Below are 20,662 nucleotides of genomic sequence, written 5' to 3'. Positions count from 1 at the left end.
AATAAGGGAGTTATCGGAAGGGAAGAAGGGAAATAAATTAGGTGGGTTTTGCTTGTGGAAACCTTCAGAACCGTGCAGAAAGGTCCCTTCCTGGCCTCAGAATCATAATGAAAATAAGCATTGTCAAGTATCACGCTCTCTAAGGACCCCAAGTTTTGTAGACTGGTAGTACTGGACTGTGGAGAAAGATCTGTGGAAACCAACAATGTTACACTGTCAAAAGGGGAATTTCAGAGCTTCTCTTCCTGGGTTCATGCCCCTCTGTCTTAGTGTTCCAACAATTACCTTCTGTCCCTTTCCTGCTTTCTGGACTCATACAAGATTGGACTGATGTATGACTGCAGCATAGATTTTCTTCCATTAGGTAAAGTAATATCACAAATGAGACTGAGGCAGTTTGTTAATGCTCTGTATTTTTTTCACAACATTACAGAGAGCTTCAGGTAAGGGAAGGGAGCAATTAATCTTTGCCAGAGTACAGGCTTCCCTTATTTTTACTGCAACGTTAAAATACCTTTACCTTAATAATGAATTGCAAGATGAGTTGGTATTGTCCTAAAAACTCTGAAAGGAGGAAGAATATAAATATAGCTGCATTAACCAAATATTTGCCAAGAAAATTAGCTATTTTTAACACTCACATGACAGTTCCTCACTTGTCATTCTATTTCAAGCCTGCTTTATGTGCTTGTGAACTGAAAAGGCATTATCCCCAGTATCACCTCATTCCTCCTCCAATGACTGCCCAATTTACTTCCCAAGACTGTGCTGAACATGTTGGAAAAATTGACAAAAACAGATCCTGAGGTTAATGTCTTGGAGAAGATCAAGGAACTGTGACTGCATGCCTGAACTTCTGCTTGCAGGGGTCTGCAAAACTGAGGATGCTTTTCTACATCTCCAGCCTATAGTCATGGGGACTAGTGTCACTGAGGTCAGTGGTAACAGCAGATGCTCAACATCTCTGACAGCTGGGCCATGTGCTTATGTGAGACCTTGTTATTATACAAAAAGTCTCTTATTTCTGTTCTTTTTATCTCTGCCATATAAACTGACCTAGTTTATAATCTGTCTCTGTACAGATGTGTGCTCTTCTATGGGCAGAAAGAGGATGGAACCATTGCCAACAAAGACTGCCTGGAGTTAGAAAGGGGAAGAGACACAAGGCAACTCAGGATGCAGAGTTAAAGAGAAAGAAATTAAAGACAAAGATGTTTGGAGGAGAGAAGAGAGAAAAAGGAAGATAAAGGAGTAAAGCTGTATCAGTATCTGCTGCTCCTGCTTTATTCAGGAGACAGATGAGTTAATCAGAGTTTATGTTTTGGGACCCTGTCAGTATAGGGGAGCCTGGCTTCAGCTAGGCAGGTTTTTCAATATTGTTATGCAGTGAACCTTCAAATGGAGAATAATTCTAAGAGGATATATCTCTTCCTATTAGACATTTTTTTCAGGCTGCTGTTTACGGTCCAGCACACTATTCATGTTCTCTATGAACTCTAAAATATGCTGAGAGCAATGCAGAATAAAGAAAAGAAGGGGGAAAAAAACCCCAGACTGTGGTAATGATGTGGAATATGCCAGGTCCTTTTGTTAAGCATTTATTAAGTGAAATGCAGTCCTGCATGCTTGATATGGTGAGCTTCACCTCAACTCCAGGTGAATTCTACTGAATATGAAAAATTAGTTTTGCTTGGGATGCAGATTTTTAAGTGTTCTTAGACTGGCTGTGAGAAATTTTGTGATTAGATTAGTTTTTCTTTTGTTGTGGTTCTGGTTATTTTTACGGCTGCAGAAAAACATGGAGATGAGCTGGATGAGGGAATGCACCAGCTTGTAACAATGTGTATGAGATGAAAATGGTACTTCAGTGTATTCTCTGTGCATTTATAAAGTGTCAGTGAGTTAGCAGAGGAGCTGTAGAAAGTTTGGAGGTCATATTCATAAATGCTTTGTATTCAGTGCAAGGATGAAATGTTATGAATTACGGAGGCAGGGAGCTGCTGATAGAGAACTGACTGGAGATCTCTTCCTATTCCTGTCATTGGTGTTGACTTGTGATGTAACTGAAGGCAAGTAATTTTCCCTTATTTGTCTATATGAGTTGATGAGTTTTAGGATAGGGACTGCTGGTTAGTGGGAGTTGGCAAAACCTAATAGGAGCTCAGCTGTGGTTATGGAGTTCAAATAGAAAAAGTTCATACATAGAATGAACTTAAAAATTCCTTTCTGATGTCATTCCCCTGACAAACAGGCTTATTTACACACATCTATCATGTGGTGGAATAGCTTGGCAAGATCTCTATCAGCCACTCACTACATGAGTAATCTCATTGGCTTAGAAGTGACTCCTTGAGTGAGTAATGTTTTAGTATTGGCTCCATAAACTATCTGAGTCACCATCAGCTTACGAACTAGATGCGCAACCCTGCAAACACTTACCACACAGTATATTGTGTCTTATTGCAAGCAATTCTTTCACAGAAGTAATGCCCAGTAGTAACTGTATCTGTCATCTACACCCACGTCAAGAAGTTACTCTGCTCTGAAAGTGAAAAACCAGCTAAGTTTCACTGGCATAATGTTCTCTTCAATTCATGGAAACTGTTAGTTTCCCTTCACAAGAAATCCAAAGAAGTATTCAGTACCTGTGGTATTGTAAGGAAAAATCTATATTATTGCAGCTTTCAGGAATGCTACTGCATAACCAACTCCTAGATCTCCCCGCTTGCATGAAATGCAGTCATTGCAAATCTGGAGCTGTAAAGTTTCACTTAAAGTTTTTTACAGTCTTGCTCCAACTAGTGTTTCTGTTTTGATTCCTCCTGCCTTGTCTTTGTCTCATTGTGCCCTCTTCCACAATAGCCCCCCGTTTCTTTCTCCTACTCTAAGCTTTTTGACTCTTTTCAGTCTGCTCCTTTTTCTATGGGAAGAAAAAAAATCCCATTCAGTAGTATCCCTCTTTTATTCTACAAACCCCTCTTTCAAGTCTGCTTCATCAATAACACCAACATAAGGCAATCCTCAAAGATATCTTGCCATGTCCCACTTGCCTGATTGAGCCTGATTACCCTCAAGCCAGTTAAGTGTACCTCCATGTATTTTTCGAATTACTGTTTCCACAGGAAGAGCCACATAAATATAGCAGTACTTGTTACCACAGCATTACATGCTCTACATTTATATCGACTGGTGATGCATGATAAACATGGACTACAGTACTTCAACAATTATGTAAAACTGCATATTGTTTCTGCCACAGAACAGGCATAGCAAAAAGATTTAAAGAGTAGTCATTATTTTAGAAATAGGGAACCTCTGTAACTCTTCTATACAATACTTGAATAGCATATTCTCACAAAAAGCATTTGTTTGTGAACTAAAGATCTTGATCCAAAGCCCAGTGGAGACTCTTCCAGTGCTTTCAATAAACTGTGGATTAAGTTATTCCTGAGGAACAGATGCAGGCTTTTATTCACTACCAGTGGAACATTAAAAACAACCAGACAAAGAATAAAGTTGTGTGCAGAGAATAAAGCAGCATTGTCCTGCAACAGCTTAAACACGTTAGTCTCTATAGTTAAAAGAAAGTACTGTAGAGCTGGTCAAATTGTTTGTGTAGGCAGTTCACAAAATGTAAAGCCCAGAACTGTTTAAGTATCTACACGTAAACACCCATACATAGCGTATTTCACTGATTATCAACTTTGTAGAATTTGCAAAAACTGAGTTATAAATTCCAGTAGTTCAAGCAAAGACAACACTGAAATAATTTGTTGCCATTAATAATCAAAAGTGTGGTGGAAGAAGGTATTGGGGGTTAAGTTTTCCTGTGGAATTTCCCCCCCCCCCCCATAAGTTGCTAAGAGATTAAATACTGATAGTTAAAGGGTGCTTAACCCCGACAAAAGAAGTTGATCACTTAGTTTAGGGGGAGTAAAAAAGCTCCCAGGAGCTGAGGGTGGGGGTTCTTTTTTTTTTTTTGGGCTCTCGGTTTTCCGGGGAGAACGGTCGAGCGACTCAGCTGTGTGGATTCCACAGGTAACGGAGGGGTTCGGTCCTGAGAATTCTATCATCTGTTGGAGCGCCCAGGAATTCGGAGGTTTTTTTCACCTGCCCTGCTGGATTTTGGGTCAGTCCGAGTCCAGCCACTGTGGCTTCTCCAGCACTGCCCACTCTGCCTGCCAGGACACCCCCCTGCCTGCTGGGGACAACCCACCATTTCCAGCCATCAGCCCCGAGTTTCCACCGTTTTGGCTTGGTGCTCTCGGAGTCCCGAGAGATTAGACTGCCCAGGACTTGTGAGACAAAGCCCCTCAGCGTTCTTGGTTCTGTTTTATTATTATTATAATTGCTGTTGTTGTGTGTCTGTCCTATTTACTTGTACAGGACTGTTATTCCTTTCCCCATAGCTCTGACCGAAAAGTTTTTTTTTTTAATCTTCCAAATTATAATAACACAGAGGGAAGGATTGGAATTTTCCATTCCTAGAGAGGCCTGCCTCTCCCTAGCAGATACCTGTCTTTTCAAACCAAGACAGAAGGATCTGGAAGTTTTTTTATGCCATAGCTCTTAGAGGGATCCAAAGTGTTTACTGAGGACTGGACTTCAGACAGGCTTTCCTTTAGTAAGTTTATCTCATTGACATAATGATTTCTTATCGGGCTCATGATGTTATCCAAATGCAAGCAATAATGGGTGTTGATGTGCAGAGACCTCTGCTGCCCCTGCAGGAAAAACTAGGGCCAGAGTCACCCCAGGAAAAGAGTCTGATAAGGGAGATAGGCAACTATGGGAGATACAGGAGAGGGCCTAAAGTAAAAGTGACAGCAAACTAGAGAAACAATTAGCAGAAATTGACCTTTAGCAGAAACTAAGTGGGGTGGGAACCTGGGACTTGCAGCAGAGAAAAAATATGAAGAGAATGTAATCAGAGGCTTTCAATAGGCCTGTGTAATCTTGTGAAGAAATTTAGTGATAGAGTGAGAAGTATGTTAGAGAAAGAGTGAAAAGTACTTTTTTGAAACACCTGCATGGATTTCTGCAGAAAGTAGAAATTGGAAAAGAAGCCTGATTAGAATAGATTGCAGTCATAGCAAAAAAAGCCTTTTGTAATGAATATGTGGAGGGAGACAAAGTGGATTTTCAAAGAACTGAGGAACTGTTAGTGTCTGGGGCAAGAAAGTGTGATGAGCAGAAAAGGGCATTATACAAAACTTTAACCAGGAAAGGAAGAAGAGAATCAAAAGCTGACAACTAATACTACACTAAGTTACTTCTACAATTATTAAAAATAACAACATTTAAACTTTACCTGCTCATATTGCAATGTTCCTAGCCTTTTCAACTGAAAAGTAGCAGCCTCCAAAACAAGTGAGTTCTCTTAAATTCTGTACACCTAATTGCTAGGCAAAGCCAACACAGTAGTTACTTCTGTTCCAAACATGCGCTAAATGGAGAAAGGCACATTTTGTCATGACAGCTTTTCCTGGACCATTACCGCAGAGGTGCTCTGACCATGATAAAGAAGAGAAATCCTTCTGCCCTTGCTTTTACTCCTACATAGGAACCCTGTCAGCTACCAGTGACTGAACCCTATTGCACAGAGCATCAGGACCCTCTTCCCACTCTCCTAACATTTTCCCGTTTAAGTTGCTACAGTCTTAGTGAATGGTCCTGCAAATTCTCGATACTTTTCAATCTTCTGAGTTTTGCACATTGAAGTGCTAATCTTCCGGAGTTAAGCTGCCTTCTCATCACATTTTACCACACCCTCACAAGAGAAAGCTGGATGCTTATTCCTTCAAGCACTATTTTAATGGTGTTAAACGCCTCCAACTGGAATGTCCTCTGCTTCAGAGTGGATGGCAACACTAGAAATGACTGAGAAAACCTAGACTACCTAAAGGGTCTCAGAAAGTCATAGAGAAGTGGATAATATTTCAAATAAGTGGATAATAGTTTCAAAGAAGAAATTATTTGTCTCATGGCTAAGAATATGTTTTTTCCCTCTCAAGTAACAGTATCACAATTTCCTAAAAATGTGTCCTTTTCTTTAATTAGAACGGAAATAGGCCCAATGACCAAGCCTATAGTCACCTGAAGGACTGACTGTCCCTGCAATAAGCTGAGGTATTAGTTTCACTATGTTTTCTGATCATCAGAAGGGCAATCAGGCAAAATGAAGCTATAATAAGACAATATGAGAATCTGATAAAGGTTTACTGATTAAATATACACAGTATTGTGTACGGAAATCCGGCTCTGCACTACAAAACTGATGTGCATTTTAATGTCTAACTCACTGTTGGAGTGGGCAATCTTATTTGTCTTTGGATGCAGAGGTAGAGGGGCATGTTTTAAACAGGTGCCACAGCTTGACAGTGTTGTTACTCATCTTAGGCAGTTTGCATGCATGGTCACAAAAATTAAAATGCCAAGGGTCAAATACAGTGTTTGATCACTTTGAATGACTGACAAATCTCTGGTTTCCCTGACCAATGTTGCCTGCTTCCATCATGATACAAAGATGCACTCGAGAGCAATTAGCAGAAGTAACTGGAAATTAACTCTTAGCTGTGTGCTGTGACATGTGGTTCAGTAACTCAGATGAATCTTTCTCTCCATCACACTATCCTGCTCTGCTGACTTCAGCATGAGGTAAGATTTGGACAGGACCAGGGATGGACAGGGCATCTTGGGAAAGCAGAGATGAGAGTGGGCAGGAGCCAGCTGGGGAAAGCACCAGTCGCAGAATATAAACTATTTTGCTCTTTGAAGCTGACTGGTACTTTGTCTTGGTGTTTTGCTGCATACTATGTCTGAATTTCAGCAGTATGTGATCATGGTGGGCACAGCAGTGAGATATATCTGAAAATGCCTGAAGAGTCAGGAAGAAGGGGATGTAAGGCCATGCAGGCTTACACTTTGAAAGATCACTAGGGATTTTTGCTGTCTGGCCTCACAATCTTCAGATACTTGTACTATGCAGGAAAAGCATTTCCATTATAAACTGATCCAGAATGCTGGAGATATAAAAGCCTCTGTCATTTTGAGTTATCTGGAAAGTTTTCATCCACAATGCATTTATGGCAGTAGGAAAAAAGGGAGGTGAGGGGAAGGGACATATCCTAGATCTGCTTGAATTTTTTGTTTGTTAGGAGCTGCACAGTGAAATTAATTATTTTTTCCATAAATTTCTGGACTCACTTAAATTCTTTGGTGATATAATATTTTATAAAACCAATGAATAAGAAAATCAGTGTTCTATATTTCTGATAAAATTTGACACCAAAATATTAGCACTGCAAGACAAATTTCAGCCCACTGCTGATCTTTTTTTTGGTCCTAAAGGTTTTGTTGAAATTAGAGGTTGTTCACCAAGATATTGTCTCAATCTCCTGTACAGCAGTATTACAGAATAAACAAATGTTGTACATGTACATCTTCTTCCTTGTTACTATTCAGCAGCAATAGAGGTGGAAATATAAAAACAACCAGCTGCAGATTATGCTACTCTCACACACATACTCTTTTTTAGCAAAAGTTGCAAGAGTGGCTCAGTAATAAAGTACATGGTATTCTGAACTCTCACTCTAAAGAGAGCTGCAGGCATAACAGGATGTGTTTTAAATGCAACAATGAAGAGGCAGCATTTTGCTATGTAGAAATGGAGGAGGAGACATAAAAAAACCCTCAAGATTACTCAAAAACTTTGGCTTGTTCAACAATAGGTCCAGTTTGGCTAGTTCAGAGCATGTTAATGCAATGGCTCTTAGGGAGGACTACAAATTCCCCCTCTCATGAGGGAGAGTATTCCAAGTGTAGCACTTGTTTGCTGACCTTTATCTTGTCTTCACTGATTATGAATGTCATTACCTATTTGATGTAAGATTTTTTCTACACTTCATTGAAAGCTACACAAATTACCATTGGCTTGAACCATATAAGTCAATAGAAAATCAGGACTTATGTGTAGTTTGTTGCTTCTTTGTCAATAGTTCAAGAAAGGGAGGAGAACTTTGTGATGGCCCAGGCCTCCCCTTGGAGTAAGTTGCTTATTGAAAATAACAGAGATATGAGGATTTGTCTTCTTGTTTCTATTTGAAAATATTATTGAAACAAAACTGCTACTAGGTTTGAATAGATTACTTTTGGAGTTGATCTAGAACTGATAGTTTTCTTATATGAAAATAGTATTGTCCATTTCACATTTTAACAATAGAAAGGACAATCATTTTGCATTTCTCTCTCAGGAAACTTGGAAGAGTTTATAACCAACTGCTCCATATAATCTTTGCCTCAAACACCAGGATTGTCCCTTCCACAAATTGTTAGCATTTAATTAAAGAAAATTTTAGCTCTTTGTCATTTTCTATGATTAAATTAATATTTTTTCCATGTGGGTAACGATACTCTCATGGACTTTATTGACTTTCCTGTGCTGGCATTTTGCTGATTCTGCTCACGCTACATTAGTGGCAACACTGAGTCAGCCTCCCCTTTGCAAAATTATGTCATTAAACTTCTTCCTTCTGCGGGAGTTCTTTATTAAAAGATGACACCTTTTTTTCAAAACCAACAAGGAAAAAATGCTAAGTTAGATTTTGTTTTGTGTGATGTTACACTCCGAAACATTCGAGGTACTGTGCAATTAAAACAAATTGCATTCCACAGTCACTGAACATTTTCCCCCTCTTCCTTAAGAATATAACCTTAACTTAAGCTAAAGAATGTTATGGGCAGATTAAACTCCAGATGAGAGCTTTCCTAGCAGCCCTAGAGGTCCTCCTTCTGACATTAGAGCTGCCATGAAGTGATACTACAGTGAGCAGAGAGCTGATAGCAACCAGGGCACAATGTTTGGGAATGACTGTGCAAGTCCATGCTCCAGCTCCAATCAGAATAATTTAAATATCTGATTTAAATGTAACATGAAGGGGTTTCATTTTGGCTTTTTTCCCCTACCAATTTGTACCTTACTTTTATTGCTTGTGTTATAAATTATTTCCCTAATGAAAAGTAATTTATTATTGACTGGTATCTCTGAGGATGCATTGACTTGCTGCTTTATATAGATTTAGCCTTAAATTTGGTCATTGTTTTTGATACCCAGGAGTGTGAAATTCTGTGTTATGATGTCCATTGTAAATTGTTAACTACATGTAGAGAGATTCATATCTGTTATTAGTAGATCTGATTTGTTTTGGTATTTTTTAAACATCATCTTGTTCCAGCACCATTTGGATTTTATTAGCACTGTAGAAAATAAAATAAAATAAAATAAAATAAAATAAAATAAAATAAAATAAAATAAAATAAAATAAAATAAAATAAAAAATTAAAAAAAAAGTTTGTAGAAAATCTGGATTTTGAGAAAATTAAATATATATAAGCTAGTAAAAAAAAAAAAAGTAAACATTGTAAGAAAAATCAAAATGTGTTTTGTGTTTACAATTGCATTCAAAAAAAGAAGTTATGCAGATGCTGGCTTGAGCTGATTATTCACCACAACCTCTAAGATCTTAAAGGTAGCTGATGTGAGCTTCTCACACTAGTTCCATGCACAGACCAGAAGAAGACACAGATTTGCTGCATTTTATCTTTAAATGCTTCTGAAAAGAAATTTAACTGTGATTAAAAAATCCCAAGCAAATCTACTTTTATATCAGATGTATGAAATAGGCTTCATCAGTATCATATGAACCTATTAAGTGTCTAGATTGTTGTTTTAATTTAATTTGAAAAAGTGTGAAAGATTAAAATAAATTTAGGCATTAATATGGCCCATGTATACTCAAGTTTGCATCTTTAAAAATGTCTTATCTATAATGTAAAAATTTTGGAGATACCGCTAGTTTTTAACATGTTTGTTTCTGGCTTCAGAGAAAAACTTCTTCAGCAATGTCAGCCACTGTGAAGATGAATGTCTTCGCCCTGCAGGAATTCACTTGCCAATTCACAGCCTTTCCACTCTTTATCTTACTGACAATGTCATGTCCTCCTGTTAAAAACACCTGGCTGCACACGATCACAGTGAGAACAACAAAGAAAAAGGAGTATTCCTGTCATAGCTTTTCCAGCAAAACAGTTTTTCCAGCAAAACAGCTTTTCCACATGCACCCCACTACAGCAGGGTACACCAGGTCAGTGCAAGGCTTCTCAGCATTCTCATGCTGAGAATATGCTTATAGGAAGCTGCCCAGCAGATGAAAGGAGGTGGGATAGCAGTGTTTGCAGGAAATCCTGAGAAGAAGAGAATAGAACATGCAAGGAAGATGTGTGAGAGATTGACTGATACTGAGGAGGGATAGAGCATTGGTTTAACACCCATGAACTGCCAGGATTATTTAACCAAAATTTCAAGAGAAACTTTTGTTGAAAATCCTCCTAATCCTAACTATTGCACAGACTGGTAGATATTTAGAAAGAGGGCCTGCGGAAGCCAGGCAAATCCAGTTTATACCAATGGGGTCTGCAAAACTACTCCCAGCATGACAGCCTCCTTGGAGCTGAAGGTGTGATGCACTCCACTGAAAATGGGGTCCATCAAGAATTACATTTGAGCACAATGCAGATCCCTGTGCCTCCCACAAGGACACGGTGAGAGGAGACTTACCCCTGCACCCTTCTTGGCTTCAGAACTTTCACAGGAGCATGGTCCCGATGGGTCCCTCAGCAGCATAGCCAGTCCTCCCGCACCTACAAAACCAAAGACATTTATTGCCCATGGGAGAACACACATGGCTGAGAGGTCACTTTGCTTTGATTGGATCCCATTTCTACCTGCCACACTCTGTCACCAACCTGGTGTTTTGTCAGTGTTGTTGAAGAATGTAGAAAGGCTACAGAAACTGTGACTGGCAAATATCTTTGCCAGCTGGATACAGCTCTGTGTACTGCACAGAGATAGCTGCTCCGGGGAAAAATGAAACGGATGCTTAGTATTGACACAGTGTGCTATGGCTCAGGAAGAACACACTCCATTTCAGACCGCACAGTGGCCATCCCTGTCCCTAGGGTGATTCCCGGTGGCAGAGCTGCCCTGGTTCCTGATGGAGAAGTGGGATGGCCCTCGTCACCCCCAGGCAGTTCTCGAGACACTGGTTGCACTGTGCTCTCCCATGTTGCTGCGCTGAAGGTGTGCCTGTGCTCACACTATCACTGTCTCTAGGAGAAGCCAGATGACTTTTCATCACTTCTGTGTATCCAAAGGGGAGGGTAAATAAGACCATCTAGGCTCCTAAGTATGTCATTAAAGAATGCCATTTTGTCATGCGGGCAGTAGTTACCACTGCTTATTGGGTCATGTCAGGTCACAAGCACAGCTTGCAGGGCATGGTGTGGGCAGCCTTTCTGCACTTTTATTTCTGCATCAAGCTTAGACCTTGAAGAAGGTAAGAACATATCTGCTGATTTCACCTTCAGGGACAATCTTGTTTAAGCACATCTAGCTACAGATAGCTGCTTGATTGCTTTTGGAATTTCTGTAGCAATGGCGATAATTACATACAGCTGGGTTAGAGTCAGATTAAATCAGTGAATATTTTCTAAGTTGTGAAACTAAATTACAGAGGTTACATGATCTCCTCGGTAGAGAAGCAAGATGTGTAATGATTTGTATATCGAGTAGCTCTGCTGAAGATACACATTCACACAGGTAGTACATTGAATAATATTCCTTATGCTACCACAGTGCAGTGCATACCTACTAAATTTGAAACAGGTCTCTCATAATAATATGTCTTGAAATGGCTCTGCAGCCCTTGGTCGATACAAGGACTTATATTAATGCCCTCTGTTGCTACTTGAGTCTATAACCTTGAGCATATCTCTTCAACCCTCTTTGTGATGTACCACAGTTGTGTAACGAATACCTACGCAAAAAGGAACTATGCTTCAGAGATGCTCTTTGCATATTTGTTCCTCCAGTGGACAGTGGCACATGCTAACAGTGTTAGCTTGAGCTGTAGTTGAGAGACTTTCACTAAAGACCTGCACTTTTCCTTCTAACGATATTGGCTGGTTGCAGCTTCAGTTAGACTTCTTTTGCTCCGGGAGAAGAGTATTAAAAAGTACCAGTGGAACTTATCTTCCCATAATAATCCTGAAAATCCTGCTTTAAACTTTTTCCAGCACAGGTTCTCAGGAGCTGGCCCTTCCTCTTCCTACCTGCTGAGCTATGTTGTTCATGTAGTCCACAGAGCCAATAGGTAACCCTCAGGCAGGTTTGAGAATTGCATTAAAACCAATGGGAGTAGTAATGGAATTGAGACCATTTTTCTTGTGTTCTCCACACTCTGAAACAGTCCACAAAGTCAGAACTCTAATCCTGTGACTTTACCACAGGAGTGATCCCTTCTTTGCATTCATCTCTGTGCTCTGTGGGGTTCCCATAGAGCATTACTGCTTTGGAAGTGAGGCTGCAGAAAAAGCAACTAGTTTATTCTGCCCTGAGCTCTTTTTTTCTGATTTTTTTTTTTTTTTTTTCTTTCCAGCTCTCTTTGATAGCTTTAGTCATGTTAATGTCAGGCCAAAAGGAACCTCATTTTTATGTCCCTATATATAACATTTCAGCATAATGGGTCTTTGATTGTCTACTGACACCTATATGCTCTCCTGCTCTCCAAAACAAGATGTGAAATAGAGCTGTGTGTCTTTTTATATCATTTCACTAAAACCTTCCTTCAAACCCAAGCTACTGTGCATGTTTTTCTGCAATGTATTTGGAAATGTGGAGCCTTTGCATGTTATCATTTGAATGGATGCCTCCACATTACCTTGTAGGTGTTGGACTGGATCAGAGGATGGGAGCAGTTGGTGCTGAAATATCTAAGTCTACATTATAAATACTTCCAGTATTTGATGTCGGAATAGACTTAGTCTGATTCCTTGGAGTGAATGTTACCCTACTGCAATAAAGAGTACTACTTGATTTGAATATGTTTACACTAGGTTTTGGAAAGTGTTTTCTGTGACCCTGCAGCAGAGTTTCTGGTTTGGTTTCCCCTAAAAGCACTCTTGCATGAGACTCAGAAGTACATCTGTAGTGTGAATCACTCCACATCTGAATCAGCTGCAAATGTGGTAGAGGAAAGAGGGCTGAGCTCACTAAAAACCATACTGCTGCTCTCTGATGAAATGCTGAGGTATGTGCAGCCTGAGCCCACCAAGGAAGCATAGCCTGGTGGCTAGGATGCTCAGTGGAGATGTGGGTTACCTAATTTCACACTTGTGCCACAACTAGCATTCTGCATACCCCTTGGAAGGCACTGGTATTGTCTCAAATTCTCCACTTGAAAGACATATTCACCATTGATGTGGCAACTCTTGAAAGAATAAGAAGAGAGCATTACAGTGGTAATAAAAGCATATAACTAGAAAAATGTCGTGAAAGTCTGAGGCCTATAAATTAACGTGCATAAGAAAATTATATATTTCCTACACATCTCACAAAATAAGTATCATGAATAGACTTCATCCCCTACTGTTTTCGATGACAGGCCATATCTGCTATAGCATGGATCTCAGACTTGATTTACATGAAGGATATGGCAACTTCATAATCACCTTTGGATTAAAAAACAATAAATATGCAAGCATGTTCACATCCATGGACATGTTTTAAAGGTCTAGATAGTACCAGTTCCTGCTGCCATTAGCATAGCTAAAGTTTTACCCTTATAATCATCTGTATAGCAGTGATGAAGTAACTCAACCAGAGCAGCTGCAGGACAGCTCCATCAGCACTATTGAGGCTCAGTGGCTTTTCATCTGTCTCTGTGCATGCTAGCTCCACTTCTGTGCAGGACTGTGCTGACTTCATTGTTTCCTTTTATCTGCTGTTCATTTCAACTGTGAATAGGGTTTGATAGATGACAGGAGTTTTGCAATAAAGAAGACCAAATAATACTGCAGGAATGAAGCTGAGGTAAAAGTTTTTCCTTAAGAGACATATCCCTGCAGACTTGGAAGAGAAATCAAGGTGTAGATAATGAGAAGAAATTTGGGCTCTCACCAGCATCTACCAGTAGAGAAATGAACAGCATTGTCAAGTTAGGAGGAATGAAATTTGAGTAAAAGTCCAGTAAGAGTAGTTCCTGGTGATGTATTAGGCAGTGAATGTGCAAAATATGGATGGAAAAGAAAGGTACTGATGAGGAATCTGGAAAACTGCTGTGCACACCTTCTCATTACTCTTAACAAGCAAAGGGAGATTCAATCAACCTGTTCCTGAATCACAGTTCTTCATGGTCAGCACTGTGACCACAGGGAAACACCTCGGATTGGGCTAGCTGTGTCCTGGGGGCACCACACTCATTTCAAGGGCCCTTGCTCTATCAGTCTCAGTCTCCCAAACACTTTGAGTTTCAGTTCTACTTCCACAGAAGCTAGACAGAGAAGGGAAACTTTAAGGCGCAATTCAGCTATTAAATTATGTGAACTCTGCAATGACTCAAAACTGCCTTAGAAAACCCAGAAACTACAGACTTATGAGCCTAGTTTTGGTATTTGTTTTAGCAACAAGAGAGCTCTGTGTTTTGCAGCATACAGATTCCATTGCTGTGTTGTTAAGCTGTCAGGAAACAACTCCAAACCTACGCCGTACAGCCATTAACATTGGTGCAGTCTCTAGCCATCCAAAATCTGGCAGCATACATCCTCTTGTCAAAGAAATTGGTTCAGTAAAGGAGCAGGTTGTACCATAAGAGAAGCTGAATCAGAGAACAATTTTAGGGCAAATATATATCTCCTCTGAGGAAAAGGAGGATAAAGCACTTAAGAGTATTCACCAGGAAAACTAAACCAAGCTTTCTTCATTCCTCCCAAGACAGTAATTTTTGTCTGACCAAATCAACTGTCTGCTTGCATGCAGATGGATCAGTTTTTTCTCTTTCACTGAGACAGGTTGTTTGTGGGAACACTTCTAGCCAAGGAATGTTGCATATGTGTCCCAAAAGCACAAACTGCCACTCCTAGATTGGTCCTTCCTCCCTGCTACATGGTGTTCATATACTGGGTTTACTGGCCTGTCTGCTGTTTACCAGAGTGCCTCCTGCCCTGTTCAGACTGGAAGGGAACAGGTCAGCTCAAACCACATAAATCCTGGATCATCATTTAACTTGGCCTTGAAGAGGCCAATGAAGCACTTTATTAGGGCAACTACTTTCACTTGACTTGGATCACAGTAATTCCTGCTGTGTCTCAGTCTGCTTTCTTTCAGCTTCCCACGACCTGTCATTTAAAATGAAATATCAACTATGTCCTTATGTTGATATTGTGGCAGTGCCCAACTGAGCCAGCAGACAGATGCCATGTTACACGACAAAGTAGAGTTTGTCGCAAGTGATACCTGTGATTAATACAAGGTCATTCAGAAAAATGAAATCCTCAGAGGAGAGGGAGGAAAAAAAAGACACCGTCTGGGAAAAAAGGTCTCCTAGCAAGAGTGCTGACATGTTTGTTTATTAAACCACTAAATGGCTTAGTGAATTCCTGGTGTTCAGACTGGGAGAAGTCACATAGCAGCAGGAAGAGAAAGGCATAACTTAAGTGGCAAAGAAAACCATTCATTTATCTGTTTTTTTGCACTTCAATTAATGCTATGTTGAGGCATTGCATGCTTGCTATATTTTGAAACAACAGTAGGAAAAAATTCTTACCCTTTTAACCATGTTTTGAGGGCTCATCTCTATGAGGCAGGAAAAATTTTATAGTCTATTTCATAAAATCTTTAGTCTTAGAAAAACTATTGCAGACAGTGCTGTAGGTGCCATTTCTTTTTGATGTGTCTCATAGTAATTGTCTGAAGCACCTTAGCTCACACAATCTGTTTTTCTGCATCTGATAGTCCTGTTATTAACTGGAGTTACTATGCCCAGATTAATTACAAGTTATAGAACTAATGGCACAATTTTCTTTTGCTGATTTGCGTTTCTTTTCCAAATGATTCTTCTTTTTTTCAGCTTTCACAGTGTGATGTGTTTTGTACTTAAATACAAATAAGAAGAAAATCTCCCTTCTTGTACTAGTAGGAGGGAAGTCACACTTATGCCCAAGGAAAAGGTGCCTTGACTGGTGATATTCCTCAGATTGTTAATTGTGACCATGCCAGAAGCACTGTGCTGCACCTGTACTAAGAATAAATGTCCAAGATTCAGGTGCACGTTTCAGATGCAGATGTCTGGCACTATTTGGGAAAACACCTAAGACTCATCCATGGTTGCAGGCAGAGCAAGTAAAGTCATTGCACAGATCTCCATCACTAAAATGGATTAGCTCTCTTCAGCTCAGGCTTTTAGGAGTGATTTGAAGTAGTCTAGCCATACTCTTGACATGGTTTTTGCATGTTTCAGTTGTAGGGGAAGTGATCGTCACTTGGAAGACCAGTTATATCTCCAGCTATTCGCTACAAGGTCATGCAGTACCAGTCTCAATATCTGTTCTTTACTTGTTTTAAGAAGGATCTTCTACCTACCAACATAGTTTCTAGTGACCAACTGTGACGAACTATTATTGATTCAGATCTTGTGTGCATTTTCTCATAGATTTAGCTCTGTGAGAAAAAAAGGTTAGTTTATTTAGTAAATAGTTAGTTCTAGTACCACAAAATAGCTGTAAGTGTGCAATGAAGTTCATAATTTCTGCTATGAAGCAATCAAAATGCCCTCAGAACCATAATCGACATATATTTTGGAAAGAAACCTTAAGTAGAGACCAGCCCTAAAATTAAAGCTATTCTAAGAGAATAAGATTGCCATGTTGCTTAGAAAATAACTCCCAGTCCCTGCAATTTTGATTGCAGTGAAGAACTTTCGATGGAAGTGAGAGAGTTTGCTTTAGTGGATTAAATTTTTGACAGAGAAAATGTCTGCAAAACATAAGCTAAGACTCTGACATTAATTTGGAGGCACGAATAAGGGAAAAACCTGTGAATTTTGTTTCTCTTGCTTGTAATAATTTGCCTTGGAGTACATTCTCTTATTTGGAATTACCAGGTAAGAAGTGTGATATTCTATCATTAAAAGAACAGATAGCTTCCTAACTTTGTCTAGAGTTAGTTCCTGTATGTGACAAAAGTGCAGCCAAATGATGAATTCATCATCTTGAACGAAGGTTTAAAATTAGCAGAGAACTCCTTGAATGGTCTGAAGTAAGGAAGCACAAATGATGTAATGCAAGTTCATTTTAATCATGACGTCTTAAACCTAACCACAGAAAGAAAGCAGAAGGTAGCAGAAAGATTATCTGCTTAACCATTCTCTGTGAAGAGAAAGAAAATCCATCACTTACAGAAACAGCACTGAAAGTGCATCTGTAATGCTTGTGGTGCTAACCTCGCTGCACTGGTATAAAGGATTTCTTGGCCCCAAGAAATGCATGTATGTAAATAACCATGAAGACGAGCTTCTAACCTTCTCATCATAGCCAACAGAATGACTGCAAAAGCTATGTCAAATTCCCATAGCTGTTGAATCAGCTTATCTCCTCTCTTCGTCATGCTGATCTTGCCCACACTGATGCAGACAAGGTGCATTATTATGATTATTTTTTATATTTCCTGAATTAGAGCTGCAGCTGCATGTACCAGTGGTTGGGAATTCTCCATACATATGCAGAAGATGTTGTGGATGCATCTGCAATAGTCAAAATAGACGTGTGCAGTTAAGCCAACTTTTCAGGATATTCCCCACTAGTATCAAATAGTGGGGAATTCCCTACTAGTATCAAAATCCAACTGCTGAAGTAAATGGCTGTGCCTTTGCAGTGCACCTCCTGGGAACGGCAGGAAAGCAATCTCCATTTTCCAGCTAAGTATGTCTTTAGATGCTTTTCCAATCACGATTATGCGCTTTTTCCGATGAAAAACCAGTTTAAATCAAAGGATAAAACCTTATATATGTCGGAAGGCATAACTGCAGAGGGGATGCCACGAACATACTCTGCTGACATTTAGATGCATATGAGAGAAACTACTGCCATCAATTTTCCTTTCACGCTTCATGGTCTCTTAGGAGGTGACATTTTGAATCTGGTATGCATTTGGAGATCTTGCAAAAACATCAGGCTCTCTGAAGGTGACTACAAGTGATTGAACTGCCTGCATCCACTTGTGGATTTAGGAATAAACAGGTATAACTTATTCTGAGCAACTTCCTTCCATACTGGTAAAAAATGTCATATTGCCAGATTTTCACAGGTTATCCATGAGTTAAATTAGTAAAACAAGGAGGTTTATAGCATAAAGCCCTGAAGAACTAATTCAGTTCTTGACAAAGCAATGAGAAGACCCCTGAGAACACTGAGAGTGGGTTTGTGTGCCCAATTATTTTGTAGGGGTTAAGAGCCAGACTGCAATGAGGCAGACATAGCCCAGACTATCTGGGTCTAATCTTTGGTCTCGAGTTTTGATCTAACTTTGTGTTAAGATTGTACTGTCAGTTGTTTTGAAGAAATGTGCAACTTTTCTCTCAGAAAAAATTATATCAATACTTTATGGCAAAGTCAAACTACCAGTTTTGCTTGATAGAAAATGGTGTTAATTAATGCAAAATCTGCAATGGTAGAGTCAAATCTTGCTAGACCTGGTATATGAGAGCTGAAAGGTGCAGGTGAATTGGTGTCATCATGGTATGAGCCCTGACAACGCTGGAAAGCCATGCAATCCAGGAGAGTGTGCTGTTTCAGCCCATATATTCACCTGAAAGTGAGGGTAGATCCACTATCTGCAAGAAGAGATCCAGAGCACTGAACAGAGTTATTGAATGTGTAATCAAATTAAAATCACTGATGATGTAAGGTTAATGTAGTCTGAGTTTTTACAAAAGGACATCAGAGATATGACCAAGATATTAAAAGATGAAGATACACGTCTTCACCTAAGCTTAGTTGTGCCACGTTGTAATCAGTTTTAGTTATTTCAGAGGGGGTACTTATAGAGTAAGTTACTGCTCAATTTGAGAAGATGCATCAGCCACTGGCCTCTGTGGATAATCTTAGAAAATTATATATAATTAGAAAAAATTATAATGTTTGCTTTCAAAGTACTCCTTGTTTTCACTGACAAACATAATACCCAGATATGGTATATCCTGCTCAGTTATTCACAGATCAACTCCCCAGTTAAAATAGCTAGTGAAATGTTTGATTTCCCAGCCACAACATTCAAAAGAAGCATGACTTTCTGGTCAAAACTCCAGTGATGTTTCTTATTAAAGCCATATGCTTTAGAGAATTTAGTTAAGAATTTCTTGACTCCCTACTAGTGGAAGAGATCAAGTGCTTTAAAAGAAAAAGCCAAACTAAAAAGAAAATATATTATGATTTTGGTTTTATGATATTGGGATATGATTTTCACCTAAAAGTTTTACTATTTCAGGACAGAGCAAAGTTAATGTGTAATGTCAAGTTATGCCCTATCCATCACCTTCCAGACAATATTTAGGTCATTATGAGAGATATATATATAAAACAACCAACTCTTCACAGAATCACAGAATAAGCTGAGTTGGAAGGGATCCGCAAAGGTCTTCAAATCCAAATCCTGGCCCTGCACAGCTCCATCCCCAAAAGTCATACCACGTGCTTGAGGGCATTGTCCAAACTTCTTGAACTCTGTCAGGCTGGTGCTGTGACCAGTTTCCTAGAGAGCCTGTTCCAGTGCCCAGCCAACCTGGTGATGAATCTTATCCTAATATCCAACCTAAACCTCCCCTGACACAGGTTCAGGCCATTCCCTTGGGTCTTTTCACTGTCACCACCGAGAAGAGATTAGTGCCTGCCCCTCCTCTTCCCCTCACGTGGAAGTTGTACCTGCAGCGAGGTCTTCCCTCAGACTCCTCTTCTCCAGGCTGAACAGACCAAGTCGCCTCAGCCACTCCCCACACGGCTTCTCCTCCAGACCCTTCACCATCCTCCTGGCCCTCCTTTGGACACCCTCCAACAGCTCAATGTCTTTTTTATGTTGTGGCACCCAAAACTGTCCCCAGCTCGAAGTGAGGCTGCCTTGGGTCAGAGCAGAGCGGGACAATCCCCTCCCTTGCCCAGCTGTGATGCTGTGCCTGATGCCTCCCAGGACACACTTGGCCCTCCTGGCTGGCTGGGCGCTGCTGGCTCATGTTCAACCAGGACCCCCGTGTCCCTTTCCTGCACTCATTTCTGCTTTCCAGCCTGTTATTCGTTTGTCTGTCTGTACATCCAGGGTTGCCCCATCCCATGTGCAGAATACAGCACTTTCCCTTGTTGAATTTCATGTGGTTGGTGCCTGACCAATCCTCTCACTTGTCAAGATCTCTCTTCAGGGCCTCCCTGCCTTTGAGGGAGTCAGCTGCTCCTCCCAGTTTTGTATCATCTGTGAACTTGCTTAGGAACCCTTGCAGTCCTGTGTCCAAGCCATTTATGAAGCTGTTGAAGAGCAGAGGGCTGAGGATGGAGCCCTGTGGAACCCTCCTAGTGACAGGTCACCAGTCTGACACCACCCCATTCACTGTAACCCTTTGTGCCAGTTGCTCACCCATCACATAATTTGTTTATCCAGCCATGTGCTGGACAGTTTGTCCAGAATGATCCTGCAAGAGACGGCATCAAAGGCTTCACTGAAATCCAAAGAGATTACATCAAATGGTTTCCCTTGATCAGCTAGGTGGGTTACCTTGTCATGAAAGGA

At 40.1% G+C, this 20,662-nt stretch overlaps 1 protein-coding gene across 7 annotated transcripts in view; it reads right to left on the bottom strand.

Moving 5' to 3' along the window:
* PALM2AKAP2 (PALM2 and AKAP2 fusion) overlaps positions 1-20,662 on the bottom strand; it is a 275,120-nt gene that overhangs the window by 98,810 nt on the left and 155,648 nt on the right. For all 7 annotated transcript variants that reach the window (XM_040091332.1, XM_040091333.1, XM_040091334.2 and 4 more), the window contains one exon: positions 10,616-10,698. In XM_040091332.1, the coding sequence (XP_039947266.1) occupies positions 10,616-10,698 (83 nt within the window). The remainder of the gene's footprint in view (positions 1-10,615; positions 10,699-20,662) is intronic.

This window comes from Hirundo rustica, chromosome Z (genome assembly GCF_015227805.2).
Source record: "Hirundo rustica isolate bHirRus1 chromosome Z, bHirRus1.pri.v3, whole genome shotgun sequence".
Taxonomy (NCBI): domain Eukaryota; kingdom Metazoa; phylum Chordata; class Aves; order Passeriformes; family Hirundinidae; genus Hirundo; species Hirundo rustica.
The sequence above is the reverse complement of the archived record's forward strand: the minus strand, read 5'-3'. Positions and strand labels throughout refer to the sequence as shown.